At 40.8% G+C, this 22,718-nt stretch overlaps 1 protein-coding gene across 4 annotated transcripts in view; it reads right to left on the bottom strand.

Moving 5' to 3' along the window:
• PLB1 (phospholipase B1) overlaps positions 1-18,445 on the bottom strand; it is a 79,968-nt gene extending 61,523 nt beyond the window's left edge. For 2 of the 4 annotated variants that reach the window (XR_011724997.1, XR_011724998.1), the window contains exons 1-14: positions 18,343-18,445; positions 16,744-16,847; positions 12,546-12,583; positions 11,356-11,419; positions 10,841-10,899; positions 9,115-9,155; positions 8,229-8,272; positions 7,177-7,261; positions 6,676-6,727; positions 5,415-5,501; positions 5,087-5,149; positions 3,700-3,782; positions 751-817; positions 142-246 (exon numbers count right to left, since the gene is read on the bottom strand). Coding sequence is in view for 2 of the 4 variants with exons in the window: in XM_071739408.1 (XP_071595509.1) it covers positions 142-246; positions 751-817; positions 3,700-3,782; positions 5,087-5,149; positions 5,415-5,501; positions 6,676-6,727; positions 7,177-7,261; positions 8,229-8,272; positions 9,115-9,155; positions 10,841-10,899; positions 11,356-11,419; positions 12,546-12,583; positions 16,744-16,792 (837 nt within the window). In the remaining 2 variants the exon portion in view is untranslated. The remainder of the gene's footprint in view (positions 1-141; positions 247-750; positions 818-3,699; positions 3,783-5,086; positions 5,150-5,414; positions 5,502-6,675; positions 6,728-7,176; positions 7,262-8,228; positions 8,273-9,114; positions 9,156-10,840; positions 10,900-11,355; positions 11,420-12,545; positions 12,584-16,743; positions 16,848-18,342) is intronic. The other 2 variants (XM_071739408.1, XM_071739409.1) reach the window with 2 other exon arrangements.
• Positions 18,446-22,718: the final 4,273 nt, after the last annotated feature.

Genomic DNA, 22,718 nt, shown 5'->3' with positions numbered 1-22,718 from the left:
CTGAGGTGTGTTCTGCATGTGCTTAACTGCCCTGGTCTTCTGGCACTACACACAGCCTACACAGGAAAGAGCCACCTGAATATTGCACTCAGTTTCAGCAAAAACACTTGAGGAAGGATGGAGAAATTCAACTTTACTCACTGGTCTGAGCAGTAGATTTCTTTCTTGGAGAGAAGGCTGAAGAACAACAGTGAAGTCATCCTTTTGATCATACCTCTCAGACTTCAGCAGTTTTTCCCAAGCATCCTGAATAGACAACCACTTAATCAGATGACTATTATCAGGTAGAGAGTGCATGTGCAATTCATCAGGACCTTAAAGTGAAGTAAAATTTTTGCCATGCCTAATAAACCAAAATAATGATATTTTTTAAATCTGGAGCAAAGACTGTAGTTTAATAAAACCTTCTTAATTGGAAACTCCTTGTAGCTGTGAGAAACCCATACCAATTTACCATAATTTTCTTTCAAAGAGAAGCAAGGTCAGTGAGGCAATGAAATGCCATGCTTATTGCCCCCTGACATTTTTAAAAGGAATTCCAAGATGACTGCCTTTGTCATAACAGAAAGTTTCTGTCTTCTAATCATGTGTCAGGTAACTGCTGAAGATGGATCATTTCTTTGATATGATATGAAAAATCTTCAACTTTTTCAATTTCCTCACTGCTATTCCTCCCTTAACTCCTCACTTCAGTCCAATCTAGAAAATTAATATTCATGTCTAGAAATATGAGACAAGCAACAGCCATACCTGATAGGACCACCTCAGTATGTTATCATCTAATATGGAGCATTCACCAAAACAGCTGCACTGATTTCTGCAGAAAAGAATGAAAAATGTGAAAGACACTATGAGTTTTTGATAAACAAGTCAGATAGCACAACAAATACATATTGAAGATTAAACTGTTGTCTAGAGAGAAAACTACATGGAACATCCTAATTTTTTATATTAACATAGAATGATATATATTCCATGTGCAGATATTTGGATTTTTTCTGTTTTTCTTAAAGACTATTCAGATAACAAATATGCCAGACTTGGACTAGCATAGGGCCTCACAGGCTAGAAAGCATGCTCAGGCTTAAAACAGAAGCTGCAATAGTTCTGTAACATTTCCCTCCCCTGCAGTCACATAAGAAAATTGAACACACAGAGAATATTTTCTCTGGAATGTCTACCTTAGTATTTGGCAACAAAACAAATCTAGAAATGTGGATGGAAGCTCAGTGCTGCAACAGCTGATGTATGTTAGAGGATGGCCAGGCACTGTCAAGCAGCTAACCTGTTTCAGTCAAGTTTCTGACTTGCAAGGAGAGATGTCCATACTGTATATTTCTGCAGGTAGTTGGAGAACTTGGACCTTCTCCCAAGGCTGTAGACAGGAAGGCTGCTTAAGATCAGTCTGGTTCCCTCAAAAATACACTCAATTGAGAATGCCTGGATGGATTGGAATCTGAGACACCATTTTGTGGCATTTGCAGATGTAAGCAGTAAGTACCTAGTAGGATCAAACTCCCTCTCCTTTTCACAGAACTTAGTTAAATCTATAAAATGGAACCTTTCCGTTACAGTGCTTTTAACACTGCCGGTGAGTGAAAGAAATATTAACTCTGGACCAGAATCTTACCCAACCCTAACAGAAGACTCTCATAGAACACACATACAACAGCCTAAAATATGTTTCACACAGCACTCCTAGTACAGACAACACTTGTAGTTAGTAAGAAACTAATAATGGAAAGAACTTGAAGTCCCTATTCTGTCCCAAACTTCAATGTCTAAAGTTAGGTACTGACTGACGTGGGACAGGGAATGCAAGCAACTATTCTCTTATACACTTGAAATTTCATCTTTCAGTGTGGGCTTATGTTTTTCTCTCAAAGCACAGTTCAAAATGAGAACTAAGTATCCAAATGCCAGCACTCTTATCCAGGAGACTATCTGGACCTGAGGCTGAGATGAACCCAGGAATTTACCAAACATTGAAGTACAAGGCTTGCAAACTGCTTGAACTGCTCAACCAGATAAACTCCAAGAGCAGCTCCAAGACTTCAGCAGCTCCAAGAGCATGCTGAAGAAAGGAAAGAAAATTTGCTTAAGCTGAAAAGAAGATATAAGTAGAAGTGCTCAGAGAAAAAAAAAATCAGAATTATTTAGTTTTATTTTTTAAGGCCTTCAGTACATGACAAGGCCCATATTCCTAAATTCATCTTTTTCACCTCTCATCTTCTCATCTATCAATCTATCTATCTATCTATCTATCTATCTCATATTTTTCCCCTCAGTGCCTGTGCAGAAAAAATAAGCTAAAATGTTCCATGCAATTGCTTTTGACAAGGAAAACTTCTCCTCTGTATTGTTAAGCACATGGCTATGCAGCAGCCAGATTCCTTCCTTGACTGATGAAATGTCTCCCGGGTTGTACACATGCAAAGCTTGTGAAACACTTTGGGATGACTATATTAGTACATATGGTGTCTTATGCCACAGGCAAAGGGAAAAAAAATACTGTGGAGTAAGATGGAGTGTAATCTCATGAGCTGTAAACTACTCCATCATAATTGTCCATGTGCACACTCCTACTCTATACTAAATTGGGACATTAGCTACTCACACTTTTGTTACAAGGTACTGAGAGAGGGAGATGGATGAAAACATCTAGACATGCAATTAATATAAGGAACTGACAAGTTGGATGTTCTCCATCATACCATCCCTTAAGCCTGAGTAGTAGTTTTCACACAGCCTAACAATGCAGTTAAAGGTTATTCTGTTTGTGAACATTGCTACCTGGAAACAAAAACTTTTAAAGAGCTTTTAGAGTTTTTGACTCTAGAGTTGCAGGGTAGAAGCAGCACTGACTAAAGAGCTGGAAATATCTATACTGTGCAGTCTTGTGACAATAATCACAGTACTGGGCCTGGCTGAGATAGAGTTAACTTTCTTCATAGCAGCCCAAATGATGCTGTGTTTTGGATTTGTGGCTAAAACTGTTAATAACACAACAGTGCCTTAGCTGTTGCTGAACAGTGCTTGTGCAGTGTTGAGGCTTTCTCTTTTTCCCCCACTTTGGCCCATCCAGCAAGTAGGCTGGGATGGGGCAAGAGGTTACGAAGGGGCACATCTAGCACAGCTGACCTGAACTGGCCAAGGGAATTACTCCATACCATGTAACATCATGCTGAGCAATGACAACTAAGGTAGAGGAAGAAAAAGAGGGCTTTTAGCTTCCAAGGTCACCGTTACTTGCAGACTGGCTGGATATGGCCTCAGTCATGGGAGGTGGTGGGTGATTACCTTTGCATAAATTATTTCCCCCATCTTTCTTTCATGTATTAAACTTCCTTTATTTCATGGTTTTTCTTGGTGCTCTCCCCTGTCCTGCTCAGGGGTGGTAAAAGGGGAAAGTGAGCAAGAGGCTGGCTGCTGACCAGGGTCAATCCCACACAAACACAGTGTGCAATATTTAAACTTGGCAGGATTAAGAGCACATATCATTCCCAATAAAAATATGCTTTGGACAAAGAGTTTATCAGAAACAAAGTGGAGACCTAAAATCTATGACATGTTTTCGTATTAAGTGCAGAAAAACTGTTCAGAAAACTCTGCCTCAATTATAAAGTTGATATGTGCATATATTTACGTGTCCCACACTAGTGGAAGACAGCGTCAAGAATTTACAGGAAACTGTGTTACCTGGCATTATTGTAATCTTGGTATGGGAGAGAGAAAGTTGCAAGCTCAGTGGAATCCACCAGATTTACGAAGGCCTTGGGAACCTGCAGTCATAAAGTAAAAATTAATCACATTATATTTGCAATTAAAGATCAGCAAGTAGCACTAATGGTAAATTACACCTACAGCTTCACATAAGTTACCTCTGGCCAGGGAGTCTGCTTGCATAAAATTAATGATCTAAGTCTTTGCCAGTAACATCCTGAACCCTAGTCCTATGTCTGCCATCTAGAATAACGTTGAACATCATTCATGAAGTACTTGTGACCATGACTTCTTGACTGAGACCTAGCAATTAATTTTACACAACCAAAGTGGCCACCAGCCAACAAAATTGACCTGAAATGAACCAGGAACTACCAGTTTTGTGGCAAACTAACAATGCAAAGCTGGGGATGAAACATCCTGTATGAGTGCATAAGCACTCATGCATCTCATCTCATTTCCCTCCCAAGCAGAAAGCAGCATTCCATTTACTATAGCCATTTAATATTTCATGTTTACAATGCACATAAACAGATTCTGGAAATAATAGTGGAGAGAATCTGAAGAGAATGCATGGGTGGGACTTTACTTGTACTCAATCAACATTTGTCAAAGTTAGTCTGAGAAAAAGACATGGTTGTGGCCTCATACAATCAAGCTGTAGTGGGTTTAGATATCCTTTTGGCCTTCAATCCAGTAAAACAAAATTCTTGGAAGATGCTATTGAAATACTTCAGATAAACAGTTAATAGTGTGCTTTAGTAATGATATATCTGCAGCTACTCTACTATTCATTAGTAGACTATGACTCAGTGCAGAGCATTTCCCTGAAACTATCCTAGATAAGCAGTTAATTCTTAGCTCAGCCACCTAGGAAACCTTTAGAAATGCTGAGATCTTAAAATAAACACATAATAGGAAAAAAAGATCCATTCTACATATTTTTAGTGGGCATTTTCTCTGGTCTATTAAAGTCATCATCAAGTAGTTAATAGCCTGTATGCTGCCCAGGAAGCTCCACACATCCAGTAATTAGATATCAGTTATTTTCAAAAACAGCTCTGGTAAATACAAATGGTTTTCAGCCTAGACTGATGTACTCCACTTTTAATAGAAATTGCTTAAAAAAAAAAACCAAAGACTGAATGGTCCATCAGCTTGTGTTGCAAGTCAGAGCAGTTACCTGTCCATACTTTCTGTTTGCATTTATCAGCTTTTTAAAAGCATGAATAGACAAGGAATGAAGCCAGTGGATTGAACTCAATGAGACTGATGTTCTAAGTCACCTGAACAGTGGTAGAAGCCCTTGTCCAGTAAGGGAGACTGGAAAAATCTGGTATTCAAGTTGATGAATGAATCTTACCTTTTTATGCAAAAAATCCAAGACGGCTTTAAGTTTTTCCAGGTTGTCCAATACACAGTTCTTCTGTAAATGAGATGAGAAATGCCACCAAAAATAGTAGGAAAAAACCATAATTATCAATTTGCCAAAAGTCACAAACCCTGTGTGTTGAGCTTTGTACTGAAATGTTACCAACCATAGCTGTATTTTGGATTCAGCTTTAACTAGCACTAAGAAAAATGGTGGGACTACTTCTGTACTGCTTTGCTTCACCATGGCAGAGAGCAGAGTTTGGGAAAGTGTTTTAACCACCTGCCTTGACTGCTAAAGCATGCCATGGACAGCTTACCAGTTGTGTGGAGGCACAGCAAGAGCATGGGCTTTCAGCACTAAAATAAACTGTGATCAGTTTCCAGTCATTTTGGAAGTCCATCATCTGGCAGAAAAAAAATAAAATGGAAGGGATTATAATAATAATACAATAAGAGGTCTATTTGCTATTCTCCTTTCTCACGTAAGATTTGCTATGGCTTTAAATAAGGAAGACCAAGTACTAGACCATGACTGAACCCTGGCTACTCTGATCATCTCCACTGGACAAACCATCCAGCTTTCCTCAACAGGAGAGAGCAAATGGATGCTTAGGAAGCAAATGCTGCAGTTAAAGCTGAATGCACACCTATAAAAACTCAGGTTAGAGCCAGAAATTGCTGCTGGCATTGGAAAGTCTGCTGGAGAAGATAGGCACGTGCAACTTAGTACAGAGCTTGATGCTGCTTCTTGCTGACAGGGTTAAAGTTTCTGAACTGCTGAGACTGGATCACACCAGTGGGGTGAAGACCAGAGCAAAAATCTGAGAGCTGGAGCCCTGCTCAGCTGTACTATGTTTATTAGGGAGTTCTGGGCAGTCCTGAGGACTATTGGTGAGAACCACTCAGTTCCACAAACTGTATGAAAAATCCACACACAAACACTTTGATGGGCTCCCTGTAGAGCAAAGAGGCAAGGACAGAACCAACTTGGCAAATATATTTTCCCATTATGTTAAGACTATTTTACAAAACAACATGCCTTAGGGTTGAAAACAGAAGAAAAATGAATGTGTAAACTACGGGATGGGATTTATGAAGCACTCAGCCATAAATGATAATTGAAGCTCTCACCACTCTGTCAACCACTGACATCAATAAAGCACAACTATCTTTACTGTCCTTTTTGAAAATATGATCTTAAAAGACCAAGAGTAAACTGAAGACACAAATGCTGAAAATTATTATTTTGCATTGGCTTCTCAGAAACACTGGCACCATTAGAGTACAGCTAACAAAGGTATCACATCCTTAACCAATAGAAAACAAACATACTGGCTTCCCTACAAATCTCTCCAGCCACTAGGGCAAACATAAACTAGGTGGGATACTTTAAAGAACAAAACTCTCTACTTGAAAGGCATGGAATTGATTCTTATTTGCAACAGAGAGACCAAAGTCTGTTAACCTCAAGAAACACCTGTTGCTATTTTGAAGAGATTTTTGAGTGCTGTTTCAAATATTTAATCCCATTTCTGCTTAGCATCATGCTCTTTGAATTGTCCTGTGCTTTAAACAAACCTGATTCTCTTTCATGAGATGCACTATTTCTTCAGCTTGATTCAGGAGGTCTCTGAAAGGCAGAAAAGAGAAATGATGAAGGCAACAGTAAGGGTAAAACTTTGGCTGATTTTTCCATTATATCAAAGAACATTTGAGATTTCAGATGGGATCAATATTTTCTGTCCTAAATGTGTTAAGATTAGATAGTTGTCTGTGCTACACAGCGAGCCTGGGGTGATTTGCTCACTTTCAGGAATGTGCACTTAGATGAAAACAGCAGATGCAGGCTGGTAGGCACACTTCCAATTCTATTTGAGCCTCAATTTTTTTTCCAGCTTTATAGAGAGGCCTGTTGTTAAATTAGGTGATCCAGATCCTAAAGTGCACATCTGCTTTGTTCCTCCTGCTTCTAAGAAGTGACAGGATAAAGTTCTGTGAAGTGCTCCAGCATTAAAAGCTTCCACTGTTCACTTTTCCAGCTGTAAACAAACTGCTCAGCCAAAAAGACCCCAGACTTACACAGCTTGACTGTCTGATGTTGCTCCCTTTGTGCCAGGTGGAGGAGGCTGGTGTAGGACCCCAGGATTAAAACTGCTAATGAGAGCTGAATGACACACACAAGTTAGGTGATGTCTGCGTGCAAGGGACTGCTATTCTGAAGTTTCACTATAAACACTGCAGAACTACAACAGGCAAAAAATATAAGGTCTGAGGATCTCTTAGGAAGAATTATTGTTATGCTTGAGCCCCTCTGCAGCTGTTCTTGCTGGTTTCACTCCTCACCTTCTGAAGTGGAGGTTTGATTCCCCAGTCTGTGACCAGATTCAGGTCAGAAACCTCCATCCCCACCTCTCATGTCACCCACAAGCAGTGTAGGTGGACTGAAATACAGGCTATTTCATAAATGAAGCTGCTGGGAAGGACTACCCAGAGACAGCCTTCTGAAGCACTGAGGAATTGCCAGGTTTTAAATCCTTTTCACAGGGAAGCAGAGGTGACATTAAGATGGTAGGAATAAGATTTGAAGGAGAAGGATCCTGGGGCTATGCACTACCCAACTAAACATTTCAGTAGAACTGAAGGTTTAATTTGCATCACCCTTCAAGCAAGTCAAGGCTGCCTTCAGAGCCAGCTGGAGGATGATAAATTCACCACCGTGGTGCTACTATAGCAGCCCCCGTGTAAATTCTAAATACATGGCAGCAGAAAGAGCACTGGACAGGCAAACTCAGACAAGATTTCACTGGGCTAACATGGACAGCCAGCACACACCAGCGGGGATGGTTGTAGCATGCCCAAAAATGCACTGTTTGGCATGGAAGACTCTTACAGCAGTCTACACCACTGCTTCTTCACAACATTTTGTCTACCCAGATAGTCTCTTTAAAGGCAGCACAGATAAACCAGCTTGGCTGTACTCATGTGCCCCTGAGCACACTGTCCCCTCTGGCTTCACTTCCACCCAACCCCTCCCGTGTGCTTCTGCAGCATCCTCCCTGCCACGCAGCAAAACACTGCAGCTCCTGCCAGGCTGCTGCTCAATCAATTTCCACTGTGACAGCAAAACCCACCTGCTAAAGTTTCCACGCTTACTTCAAGGAGGCTTTTTCCTGTGCTGCAGGAAGGAAAGAGAAAGCAGGAAGTTGCTGTTATTCTGTTTCTCAGAGAAAAATTATACCACAGCACAGCCTCATTTTCTTACTAGCTGTGCTACAGCGTAGAGCAGCTGCTGAAAATAAGAATGGGGCCTTTCTCTCCCTTTCTGTCATCAGCTACTGCTGAGTAAGAACACAGTCTTGGATCTCAAGTTTTTGCCTTTTGACACTTTCTGTGTTGCAGCAATTGTGCTTATGCACATGTAACAGAAATACAGGAATCTCTCTCTGTGTGCACCCACATGAGTGGATATGTCTGTTTCTATAGCCATTTTAAAAAAAAAATGAATCTTTTAAAGTTTGTCTGTGCAAAGCCAAATCCTCATCCAGAATGCAATGATTCAAAAGAGACACACAGACTTGCATCTATAAGGTTTAGCCATATGTACACTTATTGATTTAGATCTGGTAAGGGGGCATAAAGGAAGAAAATAGGGTAAGGATTGTCCATGAAACACTGGGATTCATTCAAGAAGAGAACAGGATATCAGGATTCCTGGGTTCTTTCTTTGCTTTGATAAATCACTGCTGTTTTCTTACTAGTGGATGATAATATTTACTACTTAGTATTCTTAGGGTTATTGAAACTCTAAGGTAGCTCCATATCTTGCATAAGTACAAAGAATTTCTGTTAACTAAGGATTGGGAAGAATCCAGTGTCTCAAAAACATTTACACTTTGCATAGGCTTTCTCTTCCTCTCTAGAAAGCAATAATAAAAATCACTTGGGTCTAATTCCTGCACTATGATACTGTATAGATTAGAACCATGATGTTTATCAAATGCTAACAATTCTTGTTACCTTTGGAGTAAATCCTCATGATGTACATCAGACCCTGGTGCCTGTGAACAAGCAATCAATAAGAATAGCATTAAGCAAAGGCTAAAGTAGCTCTAGATTCACTGCTCCCCTACTGCATACCACCCCTGTTATAGGGGTGCATATATGCATTGTTTTCTACCTAATTTTCTCCATTGTGCTGCAGTTATTTACAATCTAAATTCTTTTTCAGAGCTTCTTTATTACACTGTATTTGCACAGTCTGGTGTCATGGTTTATCAGCCAAACCTCTGCTCCCTCACCCCCCACCCCCACTGTGGAACAGGGAAGATAAAATCCATGCAAAGGCTCCTTAACTGAGACAAGGACAGGGAGGTTTTCACTCACTAATAACAGCAATGGGTGAAAAATGGACAGACTCAACTTGGGAAGAAAAAACACTAATTTAGTCTACCAGGAGAACAAGAAAACATGAGATCAGCTCTCTCATCAATAAATTAATTATATGTGGCTTAAACCAAAACTGACTAGTTGAACTCAGTCAAAGGAAATGCTGTTCTAAACCAAATTTTTTTTTTTTGGACCTCTTCTTTTTCAACAAGGGACATGACCTGAAGTCATTCAGATTATTTAGATGGGTAGCACTCTGCCAGCATAGTGCCTGTTAAACAAACCCTTAACATAAACAGAGGAACTTCATGATTTCAAAGAATCTGAGGAAGAGACAGTGACAGGAATGTTTGCTCTTGGAAAGTAGACATGCTTTAAAAAAGATAATTTACATGTTTCCTATGGCACCATCCACAAACAACAAAGATATTAACACAGAAAAGAATGTGCACTAAGGGGCCATGCATCTGATATGGATGAAGGACCTTTGCATTTAGGACAATAATTTTCTTCCAAAGAGGGAGGTACTCAGAAGAAATTCAAGAGTGATGATTTTCTAATGGAAAGCTTCCATCCCAAGAAAAAGTATGTCTTGATATACCACCTCAAATTTGAGAGTTGTTCTGTGATAAGGGAGAATCTTCCCCATTTCTTTGAAGCTGTAGCCCCTGAAGTGGCCATTTTTTACCCAATGGATATTTCTGCACTTCCTCAAAGCTTGAAAATTGTGGTTAAGTGCTTTTAATTAGGCTCCATTTCTATTTCAACTATTCCAACTGTTAAGATGAGCGAAGATCATCTAAATCTGATAGTATTAGAACAGGCAGGAGAGCTTTACCCAGTGATGAATACATCAGAAGTATATCTTTGTGGTTCTTCTAGAGCTCCTGCCTTCTAGACAGGAAATCAGTGTCTATGAAAAACACTTCAACAGGATGGAAAATCTATGGTGTTTCTTGATATTTTTTTCTAATGCTCATCACCAAAATTGTACTTCTTTTCATTTTGGATTTTCCCAGGTTCCTCTTCCAGTTATTTGATCTGTTATGCTCATGGTTATTAAAATCCAAGCACTCTCATCAGCTACCATAGCTGCCCGCAAGAGCACTGTTACCACATTTCCTCCTGCACAAAGTCAACTGGATGTTTTTAGACTCAAGGTATACTGGAACACTGAACAACAGGTATTTCCAGTCATTTTTCTCCAGAAGCTTTTGATGCTTGAGGACAGATTCAAGTCCTGAGGGTCCTAGCTGGGACCCCAACCTACATCATCAGCTCACTTCATCCTCACCTCATCACAGTGTCAGAAAGGAGGAAATGGGTCACATTCAGCACATTTTCTGTTTGTACTTACTCTTTGCAAACTTCCTATTGCAGTGACTGTTTTAATGTCAGCTGGCCTCAGAGCATGAACTGCAGAAATGTGAAAGTTTTTTTTTTTAATTAAAAAGAGCAGTAACATTAAAGAATATTATAATAACCAGTACACTAAAACATAGCAAAATTTCTTAAAATGTATGAAGTTTACTTTTTTTCAATTGGCAGTTTTAAATCGGTCAGAGACAATGAGAAGCTCTACTTAATTGTTCAGTAAACACTTTGGGTGCTCAGAAGTATTGAAATGCTCAAGCACCAGGCAAAAAGAGATCACAAAACACTGCTGTGAGTGAGTGGCATCCTCAATTAGCAGCTGAAGAAGCTAAGGTAGAAAAATAACTATGAATAGAGCAAAAAATTAAGGAGTTCATAGAACCTACCCTCACTTCAGTTACATCCCACACATACATCCCCTCAAAGAGCTGATTTCTCCCTCAGCCCATTCTCAAATATTTGTTTGTGTTGCCTACAAAGACAGTATTAAACACAAACCTGAAGTTGAAGGGTTCTCAGGCAGCATCCCCTGCTCACATGAAAATTGGATGTTTCCTATGGCCTTTGACACAAATTAAGATGATTGTTTTGTTAGATCCAACAAGAAATTTGCAGAAGACAAATGGTTTTCATTCTCACAAAGTATCAAGCTCTTATTGGTGTAACAACAATTTTAAAGAACAATTACACCTCAGCTAGAAGTACATGGTAACTCCAATCTGGACATCTGCAGTTTAAAATCCACTCTTCCAAAGCTGTGCAATCTTTGCTCAATTTTCTTACCTATTGTCACAGAACTGGGCCTGAGCAAACAAACAAAAAAATCATGTTGAATGCACTCTGTTAACATCTGTTGCTGTGAACAGTGAGTGCTCTGTCTGGAAGATGTCATAACAACATCCACTGCATACATCTTCACATACTAAGGGGCATGCAACATACACAACAAAAAGCTACAACTCCATTATACAACAGAAAAGGCAGAATGAATGAAGAGCATCACCCATACTCTGCGCCCTTGGCAGCTGGTAAAATTTCTATAAGATTTTATGAAGAACTAAACAGAATAAAAAGAAAAAATCATGGGGCAAGTATGTAAGTGCTGTTATTCATGCAGCATGACAGACAGCCCAGTACCATTAGGATCAATATTTAATGCCCTCCTACACCCTGAGTGCAGGTGCAGACCAACCTCTAACCCTTTAAAGACAAGCCAGAGGGCCAGATTTGCTCAGGCTTCCCTTGTCACTATGACCATGTTTGGTAGCTGACTGCTGGTAGTAAGGGTGGAATCCAAGAGCCACCAAGAACCCACACACCACCCAGTCCTCAGCTGGAGGATTTCAGTGGTGCACACACTTTGCACCCTTATAGCACAAGGAAGAGTTTAAAGTTGTGTTTCTAAAAGAGCAACAGAGCATCTAGGGGTGAGTGCTAACTACAGTCAATCTATGGACAGGATCTGCAAGTTAATAACAAATGTTTCTCTGAGAAACCTGTTTTTCCTGATTAGGTAATCTTGCAGCTCATATTACTGAGTGATTTGCTTTGCATTTATTCATTCATTTATTCTTTGCAGAATCAAACAGTTTAGAGCACCAAGATCTATTTTTTCTTCTTCAGCCAAAGAGGGTATGATAGGTATTGAAAAAAAAACCACAAAAACTAAAGCTGTACGCATACTTTACCTTTAGTATCCCTTGTTCTCCCAGATTATCAGCATTACCTGAAAAACATTAAATAATTTATTGTGCTATTTTTTTCCATGCCTTTAAAAACACTTCAGAAGACTTAATACACCTAAAACCACAGAATCCTGAGAAAAGCAATATTTCTTCTCTGCCCTATTTTCCAAAAGGGAGGCTCACCCCAAGAACCAATTGTGTTTTCTTAGTTTTTGCTACACTAGAATAAGCTTTTAGTTATTATAAGCAGGTTGAAGTTACTGGAGTACAATGAAGTTATAAACACAGGTCATAGACTGCTTGTGGATTTCTTCAACCAACCTCATCCTCCATAAGCCTTTTCTACCAGTTTTCTTCTTCAGCACATTTCATATATTGCTGTAGTCTTATTTTGTCCAAATTTAGAGTAATTTGAACATGTACATCTCGCGTTGATCTACATAATCACATTTATCTACAGTGCTGGCAGATTAAATAGTCTATTGATCCATAAGTCAGACCTGTAGCTATGTCAGTGAACATTCTTTTTTCCTGGAGTATACACTTGGATTTATACACATAGATTTTGGGTTATCCTGAAATTTCCACAAAAGTAACCATGAAGCCTGGATCTGTATCCTCAACTGAACTTTACAGAATGCTCACAGCTGTCCCTGCTTGCCACACTGAAGCCATCAGCATCCAGCAAGACTCACAACAAGGCTTTCTGTGCTTAGAAAAATTGCCCTTTAACCTTCAGAAGCTGCTTCTGGAATATTTGTACACCTTTCTTTCTACATCAAAGACAGGGCAAAGGCAGAACCAGCTCAGCCCAGCAGGTGAGATAATCTTGGGCACAGGAAAGCCAGCAGTGTTCATGCTGCAAGGAGGCAACGTGTCCAGCATGAGCAGGGGACTCTGAGCAGCCCCTCTGGACATGGGTACCAGTGCACACAAAAGTCATCACAGGGGCAGAAAGCCACTACTCTTCCCCATGACCACTTCAGCCTCCTCATGAGCCACAGTACATGACTGTCAGCTTCAAAAAAACATCAGCAGCTCCCACACATTTCCACCACCCCACCCCATGTGGGTTTCAGCCAAGAGCTATTTGCAGATTTATATGATTTTTACCATACTTTGTGAAAGTTGACACAATTGCTGCCTGGATGTTTTGTGGTATTTGTGTGACATTTGTGCTCTTTCAGTCCATCTTTTTAGATGATGCTTTTACAGGGGATATTAACCAGAACCCCAGCTCCATTGTTTGAGATATTGGAGGCGTGTGCAATGAGGGACTCTGCATAATGCTAATCCTGTTAGAAACTCAGGATCTTTGAGATTTTTAACACTAACTTCAATAGGTCCACAGGCTACACTGAGGAAGAAAGAGGATCCAATACCCAGTTTCCAGGACTGGGAGGAGAGGCTATGGCAGAACCTTCTCTCAATATTTCAAAAACTCAAGAACCATTCTGTCAGATTGAAAGTCCATCTAGTCTGGGATTTTGCCTCTTACAACATCCAAATGCAGATGCTTAGGGTAAGAACAAGGAAAATGCAGTTATACTTCCATGCACCTTCCTATGCTGTTGTTCTCCCTGAACAATTACTTAATGTTGAAGAACTCCCTGAGACTTTTCTTCTATGAATTTGCCCAATTATTTTTCTCACACTTTCACACTTTTGGCTTTCCCCTCACCCCCCAACAAGTCCTGTAGCAAAGGTGCTTAATCATTTCTTAAAAACTTGACCGGTTTCTTATTGTTCTTTTAAAGAGCAGGCATTCCCCTGTTTCCACAAAATGTATTATTTTGCATATGTATGTATGTCTTTATCATATACTTATCTATCCTTCCAGGCTGATGAATCAGTCTATTTAATCTCATGTGGAAGATGTTTCATAAGTCTGAGCACTCTTCCCCTTTACTCTCCATGTCTTTTCTTGAGATGAAAAGCATAGACAGCTCTCAAGACATGGGTGAGCTGTGGGCCTATACACAGCAAGAGAAATGTGTTTTCTGTACTATTCTCTCCCTTACTACTGAAATAGTTTGTCTCTTTGACTGCTGAGCTGATATCTTTAGACAGCTATGTTCTGTAACCAAGCAGTACCTAATTAGAGCTCACCCTAGTGTACACGTAGCTAGAGTAAGCTCTCCCCATATATTTCAAGTTTCCTTTCAGAGCATTCTGAGTAGTTTTTCCATCAGCAAGCTTGTGTGCCCACTTATCCAGATCACTTCTGAATCAGCAGAGATTACCCATACCAGCACAGATCAATACACATCTCTGCAGGTTCACTCTCTTCTCACAGTTCAAAAATTTGCAGTCTGATTCTTCTGCCTCCAGCTTTTAACCAGTGGCCCACAAAAGTGCCCTCAGCCTTATACTGTGACATTTGTCTTCCTTAGGAGCTCTTGCTCAAAAGATTTGTGGAAATCCAAACGCACTCTATCTGAATAATCAATCCATGTCTGCATGTGCCCATTGCCATGCATTTTCTGCATCTTCCACAAGGAAGATCCCTTGTTAAATCAAATCTGCCCCTAGTCAGTTTACTCTATTTTTTATACTGCCATCACCAATTTGACTTGTACAGAAATCAATGCTACTGCTTTTGTACAACCACCACTGCAGTTCCCCACATCCTCCTAAAAAGAAATCCCTTATAGAAAATGGTTTCACATTTGCCATCTTCCATTTCTGACACCAAGACTGACTCAAGAGATAGTTTGCAACACAGTTTATACATAAATACGTTCATATTTCTGCTTGGTTCACTCCCTTGGGTGGATATCATCTAAGGCTAGAAGTTTTTTTGCTATTTGTCATCAATTTCTTCAAGGATTTGACTGTTTCTCAACTTGCCCCCTACACGGAAAGGATCTGAATGCAAGGCCTTTTATAAACTCTTGTGAAGGGGAACTCAAAGAAAAAAATTAATTAAGCTTTTCTGCTGAGCATCAGCTGCCTTTTATACATCAGTCAGGCCAACAGATTCCCTGTTTCAGATGTATTTGAAATATTATGTATTAGTTTTTACTCCTTTAACAATGATTTGTTTTTCCCATTGGATTAATTTTTGGCTTGGGTCATTAATTTTTAACCTACAAGGTAGCACATTCCTTAGTTTTCTTAGTTTGCTGTAGATTTATGCTTTCCATAGATTGTTTTTTTTTTTAACTTCTGCTGCTCCCAGTATTACAGTTACTCCCTTAATTCCATTTAATAATTCTAGTTTTCCTTTTCTCAACATGACAAAAAAAAAAAAAAAAAAATCACCAAAAAATAATCCAAACCAAAACCGAAACAAACCTATAAGAAAGTATGTTCTGAAAATTTTCCCAAAATCTAGGAGAAAGATTCTATTCCTTTATCTGTTTCTCTTACAGTTAACCTGTTTCAGCTACTAATTCTTACAGGTGCTATCAGTCAACATTTTTTCCTGAATCAAGTTTTTCCAGGAGCTCAAGTCACCTTTCATCTTTTTTTCCTAAATTCAAAAGCTCAAGTGTGATAATTTGATTTTTTTTTTCTCTTTATTTTAAGAATCAAAACCTTTTAACAGTTAGTTTAATATTCTGACAAAACTTGTCTTCACAGCCTACTACTAAGGTAAAGCACTATTGTTATTTGTCATAAAATTCTTACAGGCAGAGGTCAGAAGAACAGAGCCAGTAGTGCCAAAACACCATTTATAATCCTGGAAGAGTTCAAAAACTGGCGTATGGCAGCAAATGTGGATTTCACAGACACAGTGAAGGGAACAAAGTTACCCCCTACTCTGAAATTTGCAGAAATGTGAACAATGCCCTGAGTGCCAGGATACTGCCTAATCCATCCATACAATCTTTCATCACTAAAATGATAATCATAGATGAAAATTCAGAGAAAGCCTTTGTCCCTTGCTTGAATTTCTGCACCGCTTTGGGACAGATGTCACTGTTAGCCTAATTATTTGATGACGTCTTTCTCACCAGGTTGCCTTAACTCCTGCCTAAGATGCAGTCAGTCCTCAGAACAGTGCAAACCAAAGCATGTATCTTTACTGAAAATTATCACACATACCCAAAATTATATGCAAGATCACAGTTTTACTCACAGATTTTCTTCATCTTGCCTCTAGGACGCCTGCTATACACCCACATTACAATAACTAAAAATAAAAGTTGCTAAATACTATGTAATTTGAATTTTCAAAGAGCCTTTCAAAACTTACCTTTTGAGGAGAGCAACCACAGAAAAAACAGGCCTAACATTAGCTTCATGATAAGTGCCTCTATGAATTGATAATTTTGGAGTGTTGTCTGTTAGACGTTAAGTCTGTGAAGAAAGAAAATATCTTCTTTTTCGTCCTTTATATTTTAACAAATTGATAACTCAGCAGCCATAAAATTTATTAGCCTCTTTATCTTTGGAAAGCAAAGCAACAATGGTATCAAAGACACAAGCAGTCCCAGTTTATAAATTGCCCCATCCAAGGGTCAAATGAGTACAGAAGTGGCACAGCTTCTCTCACTTGCTCAGAGACATCTGGACACTTTTCAGGGAGACTCTCAGCAAATCCTAGATTGCATGAGTCAGCTTCCAGCAGGGTCAAGGCTCTTTCAGGCAAAGTATAACACAATAATTTGGCATTAACCTGTCCTCTACCTGGCAGAGAAGGAGCCTGTGTTTGTGAGGAAAGGGCCATCAAGCCCTACATAATTCCTTACAAGCACCCAAAGTGAAAGGTTGTGGGTTTGTCTCCTTCCCTGCCTCTGCTCCTTCCTTGTCTCCAGCCAGCTTCATGCCGTGCCTGTCTCTTTTCCACTGCTTCCAGAACCACCAGGTCCTTCCACAACCTGATTTGACTCACTGAAACTCCAAAACCTAAGTTGTCTGTAGAACATCAGAGATAGCACAGAAGAGTGGGGAAGGATCATGATCTGAGTGAGGAGAAAGAATCTCCACCCTGAGAAGCAGTGAGCTGTGGTGTAGGGCAGCACAGGTCTGCCTTGTGCTGTGAAACCCTGTCCTAAACTGAGACAGCATAAAAGATGTGTCATCTGAGACCATTAAGTTCCTGACAGTGAAAGAAGCAGCAGAGAGGCATTGAGGAAAGTAACTTAAATCTTTAAGTACCACCAGTCCTGGCAGCGGGCTCATTAAAGACCATTTCTGCAGCTTCAGCCCAGGGTACATGGGCAGTTCCCCTTGGGGAGAATTTTCCTTCACAAGTGTATGCCAAAACAGAGCACTGGCAGAAAAGCAGGATCAGTAACTCTGTCAGTCTGCCCAGGTCTTCATAACCCTGTCTACAATTGCAGAGCATGCAGAAATGCCTGTTAGACTGTGATACTATGCTCTTAGCAAGACTTTGCTATACCTTTATTACAGTTTTAGTATCAAACCACTGAAGAGCAGCCTTCTGTCCTTACAAAAAACACCAGAGTACCCTCTGATCTCTTCTGAGCCCATTGACTGGGAGGTAGAGCTCTCACAGGAATAATGGGAGATTGCTTAAATAAATAGCTTAAACTGCTTAAATAAGCCACTGACACACTCATCTTAGATAGTCTAACCCATCCTTCAAAGGACTGTTTATCTTGGCTTTCTGCTGTTTCATTACTGAAATTTGACATTCTCTGCAGGAGCAGGGCCACTTCTCTTTTCAAAAAATGGTAATGTAATATTAAAGGTGAACATCTGTTCTTCAGAGTGACACACAAGGAGGAATCTGCACAGATAAGGTAAAGCATTCCTCCACCCCCTGAGTCTCCAACCTAATTCCAGCATAAAAATACCATAGACCTCCCCAGCACACGCAGCAACTCACCTCAGACATGGCACCATGTTCAAGCCTGAGCGGGACGAGCTCGTTCCACCTGGGGAATTTCACATCCTGAAACACCCAGGCTCTTTTGACACCCAGTTTGACACCCAGGCTCTTTTGACCAGTAAGGTAATGAAAAATAAGCAGCTTACTCACTGTCAGGGCAGCACAGCAGCCAACAGCTCCTCTGGCTGGGCTAAGCTGAAACAGAGCTCCCAGACATGTGGGCAGGATGAGGGAGGCCCCGGGTGAGGCCATTATCACCTGTCAGTCAGGCACTGCACAGCCTCAGCCTGGATGGGAGTCACCTTTGGTGGGTTTTGTCATTACACACAAGGAGTTGGTTGCTGCTTCTCTCAGCAACAGAAAGCTCTCATAATCAACAAGTCTGAGAAACAGACTTCTTGATGAGCTGGAAGTGTTTAGAATCCTGGAAAAACTCTCCCTCACTGCACACCAAGCAAAGGACAGAAAGGAAGATAGCAGAAATTCTTATGTTTGCCATAAACACTAGCTCCAGAAGTAAGAGTTTAACCTTTAGATGCCGTGACGTGCCGCAGAAGGAAAACAGCACTAACTGCAAGGCTTGTAAATCTTCTGTAAACACTCCTTCCCACCACGCAAGCATCAAAATAGCTCCTAGATTGATTAGCAAATAGCAGATGGCAGCAAAGATCAAAGAAGACTGCAAAAAGGAGAAGAGAATTTCTCATAGATTCAGAAAGTGTCAAGAGACAAATTAAAGCTTTTGCATCACTACAAGGGCAAAGCTGCATCTCACAGAAGCTCTCTCCAGCTCCAGACCATGACTCAACCCTCAGCTGATGGTATTCAGGAATACTCCAAGGAACTGCAGCCACAAAACTGATTACCTAAGAATAAGCACAGAGCATCATCTTGTGTCTTCTCTGAAGTGCCTGCCACTGCTCAGATGGAACAGAAAACTAGCTGGACATTGTAGCTAACCCTGCCTGAATTGTGAGAGGCTTCTTGTCACCTGTCCTGGATGGAGGAGGCTGACAACACAACTGAAAGGAGAGCTTTATGGCCAACAGTGCACACCACAAAAACAAAAGTCAGGTCCCAGTTAAACCTTAAAGTAAGCAATTTTCAAAAGATACTCATGCACTAAAATGTATTAGCCAAACTTTGTGACCCACTACTACACTTTCAGGTGGCTTATAATGTACCTAGAGCTTCATCTCTCATACCTTGAATAGGGCTATAGCTGGGAAAGCAAAGGGATTTTTCTACCTTATATTTAAGATTTTCCTTACCTGCTCACTTAAATAATAACCTGCTTACTACCTATTTTCTCACTTATAGGATCAGTGTTTTAAAATAGTTTTAAAAGCTGGACATTAAAAAAAAAAAAACCACACCAAAAAAACAACCGACCAACCAACCAACAAACCAACAGACACAAAACCCCATAGCATTCAACTGCTCATAATTAAACCCAAGACGTTTGTCAGCACAATCACAAGCTTTTTACTCAGTAAGGTAGAGAAGTAGCTTGCTCAGCTGCTAAAAAGCAGAGGCCATGCATCAGAGGGTAAGTTAATTGCATCCATGAAACTATCAATGCACCAGCACAGCAGAGGACTTGTGGAAATACAAAACAGACTGGGTCTCCATTTCATTTGAAGATACAGCCTGTCTGTAACTCATGGGTGCTTCAGCTATTCCTGCTGCCTAGACAGTAGGATCTGTCGATCTGAATTTTTTATTCAGGAAGCATATCCCTAAATTTTTCCATCTACGAGACCCCCTCCTTACCCGTAACATGCAGAACCCTGCGAAACCATGAGGGGTAAATCATGTACAGGAAAGAGATTCCATGTTTCCTCATGATGTTGTGCCAGCACATCCTGATGCTGCTCTCCACATTGCTAAATTTAATGCACACTCTGGTCCTAAACAGTAGATTTTCCTTCACAGGAGAGTTCAGGCATGAAGAGAGGGTGAGGAGATGAAGTGAGGCTAAGGGCAACGGGGACGTGATTCATCTTTCAGAAATTCTGCAGCATCCAGAGGAGAGCTGCACAGCTTAAAGGAGGCTGCTACCACCTGCTGGAGAGCATGGAAATACTCAAAAGAAGAAATCGATGGTTCATTTCATTCAGTCGTTTCGGGCACGAATTGGAAAGCACAGCTTTGTGTATGGTCAGGTTGCTGAAAGGAGGAAAAGGCACTGTAATACTTGGTGCCCTCCTTAAAAAGTTGCCAGGCTTGTGGAGCTGTAGATGAGGAGGATATGAATGGTTTGTAAGATGGCTATCAAAAAGAACTACCTGTAAAAACAAATGTAAACACAAAGCCTCAAATAAACTTCATTAAAGCACATTTTTCTAAGCTGTGTTCAGTTCTGGGCCTCTCACTACAAGAAAGCCACTGAGTTGCTGGAGCAGGTTCAGAGAGGGGCAACCAAGCTGGGGAAGGGTCTGGAGAACAAGTCCTGTGAGGAGAGACTGAGGGAGTTGGGAATGTTTAGTTTGGAGAAGAGGAGGCTGAGAGAAAACCTTATTGCCCTCTAGAACTACCTGAAAGGAGGTTATAGGGAGGTGGGTTCTGGCCTCTTCTCTCAAGTAAATAATGATAGAACTAGAGGAAATGGCCTGAAGTTGCACTGGGGGAGGCTTAGATGAGATAAGAGGAAGAATTTCTTGAAGGAGAGAGTCGTTAGGTGCTGGAACAGACTGCCCAGGGAGGTGGTGGAGTCACTGTCCCTGAAAGTATTAAAAAACTGTATAGATGAGGCACTTCAGGACATGCTTTAATGGGCATGGTGATATAAATAAATATATTTTATTTTATTTGGAGGGAGGTTGGAGGGGTGTTAACATTTGGACACAGTGATGTTAGAGGTCTTTTCCAATCATGACAGTTCTTTGATTCTGTGACTGAAGCACTGGAATCTTCACTTGAATATCTGGGATAGGGAGAGCTGCTACAGAGACCTGAGCTGTGGTTAAAAATACATTAATAAGCAAGGTCACTGCTGAAATTATACCCATGTTTTGGATGAGCTATGAAGTAGAAGCCTCCTGCAAACACCCAGCAGTAGCTGAAGGCAGCAATATTACAGTGAAACCTCAGATCAAGCATTAATAAGTGAGTGAAACTCAAAATTTCTTCCTTGTGCTTGCAGGAGGAAATAACCTCCCACACGGATTGTTTAATTGCGTGGCAAGGGCACAAAACCTTTAGCCACTGACCTGAGGCTGGCACTACAGTAAAGCATTAAAGTCCATCTCCACAGGCTGTGCATGGTGCTGCCAGGAGGCTGGTGCTACCCCAGCATGCCCTTGCAGCTTGTAAGGCTGGTACATGCTCCAGTCATCCCATGCCCCATCATTTGTCACAAAAATGTGGTGTACCCATTCAGCAAAAGCTGGACATGCTCCTCAATGCCTTTTGTAGCAGTCTCTGGACCTTTGATAAAAGCAAGCTGCAGATCAGGACATAGACTGAATTATGCCCTGCTCTACATGGGCAGGAACCAGGTTGTGGGAAGGAGGGGGGGATCCTCCTGCAAGTTTCCCTATACTGCAGGCCATCTGAAGTCTCATGATGGCTGCATGACAGCTGAGGGCTCTGAACACCTGGAGAGTGGCAGAAGTCAAGAATTAAATATCCTCTGCCAAAGACTCTTTACTGACCTTTCCGTAGTATGAGGATTTGTTTGAGCCTGTAAGCAGCAAAAAGCTGGGGACCAGAAACTCCCCATGGCCTCATCTTCAGCTGCCCCCTCAGTTATCAGATCAGGAGATAACACTCTTTTCTGGAGAACCCTGTTTACAACAAAGAGTCCACCAACGCTACCACAGCCTTGAGAGACCAGCTCTGGCAGGAAGGCAGATAGCAAAGGGAAGCAATCTGTCAGCCTCTGATACACAGTGATGGAGTTTTAGAATAGGGACCAGAAAATGTATGTGCTCTTCATATGAGTCTCTGAGTGAGTTCATTGATGCTCACATCTAAAGTACCTAATTCTCAAAGTTTTGCATGAAAACCAGGCACCTAAATAAATACTTCTGTGAATTGAAGCTGAGTCTCAAAGCACTGTGGTTTTCTGTAAAATGGAAACACTAGTATTCCTTTTCTCTCATTCTTTTCCATTAAGTTATAAAATTCCCAAAGCAGTGCCAGCTTTTTGCTGTTTGTACTAACGCCACAAAGGGGCCCTGTTTTCAGCCCATGCTGTAATTGCAGCAACCCTGTGGGAAGCTTCTGACTCTCCTTTGCTCTCTGAAGCTCTTCCCACATGAAGGTACAACACACAGACTGTGGGGTCAACCTGTCTAGGTGCCGCGATGTCCCAGACTCATTAGTCCACCTACCCACACCCCAAATACCCTCTGTTTACCTGACTCTCC

Source organism: Heliangelus exortis, chromosome 3, assembly GCF_036169615.1.
Source record: "Heliangelus exortis chromosome 3, bHelExo1.hap1, whole genome shotgun sequence".
NCBI classification, from domain to species: domain Eukaryota; kingdom Metazoa; phylum Chordata; class Aves; order Apodiformes; family Trochilidae; genus Heliangelus; species Heliangelus exortis.
The sequence above is the reverse complement of the archived record's forward strand: the minus strand, read 5'-3'. Positions and strand labels throughout refer to the sequence as shown.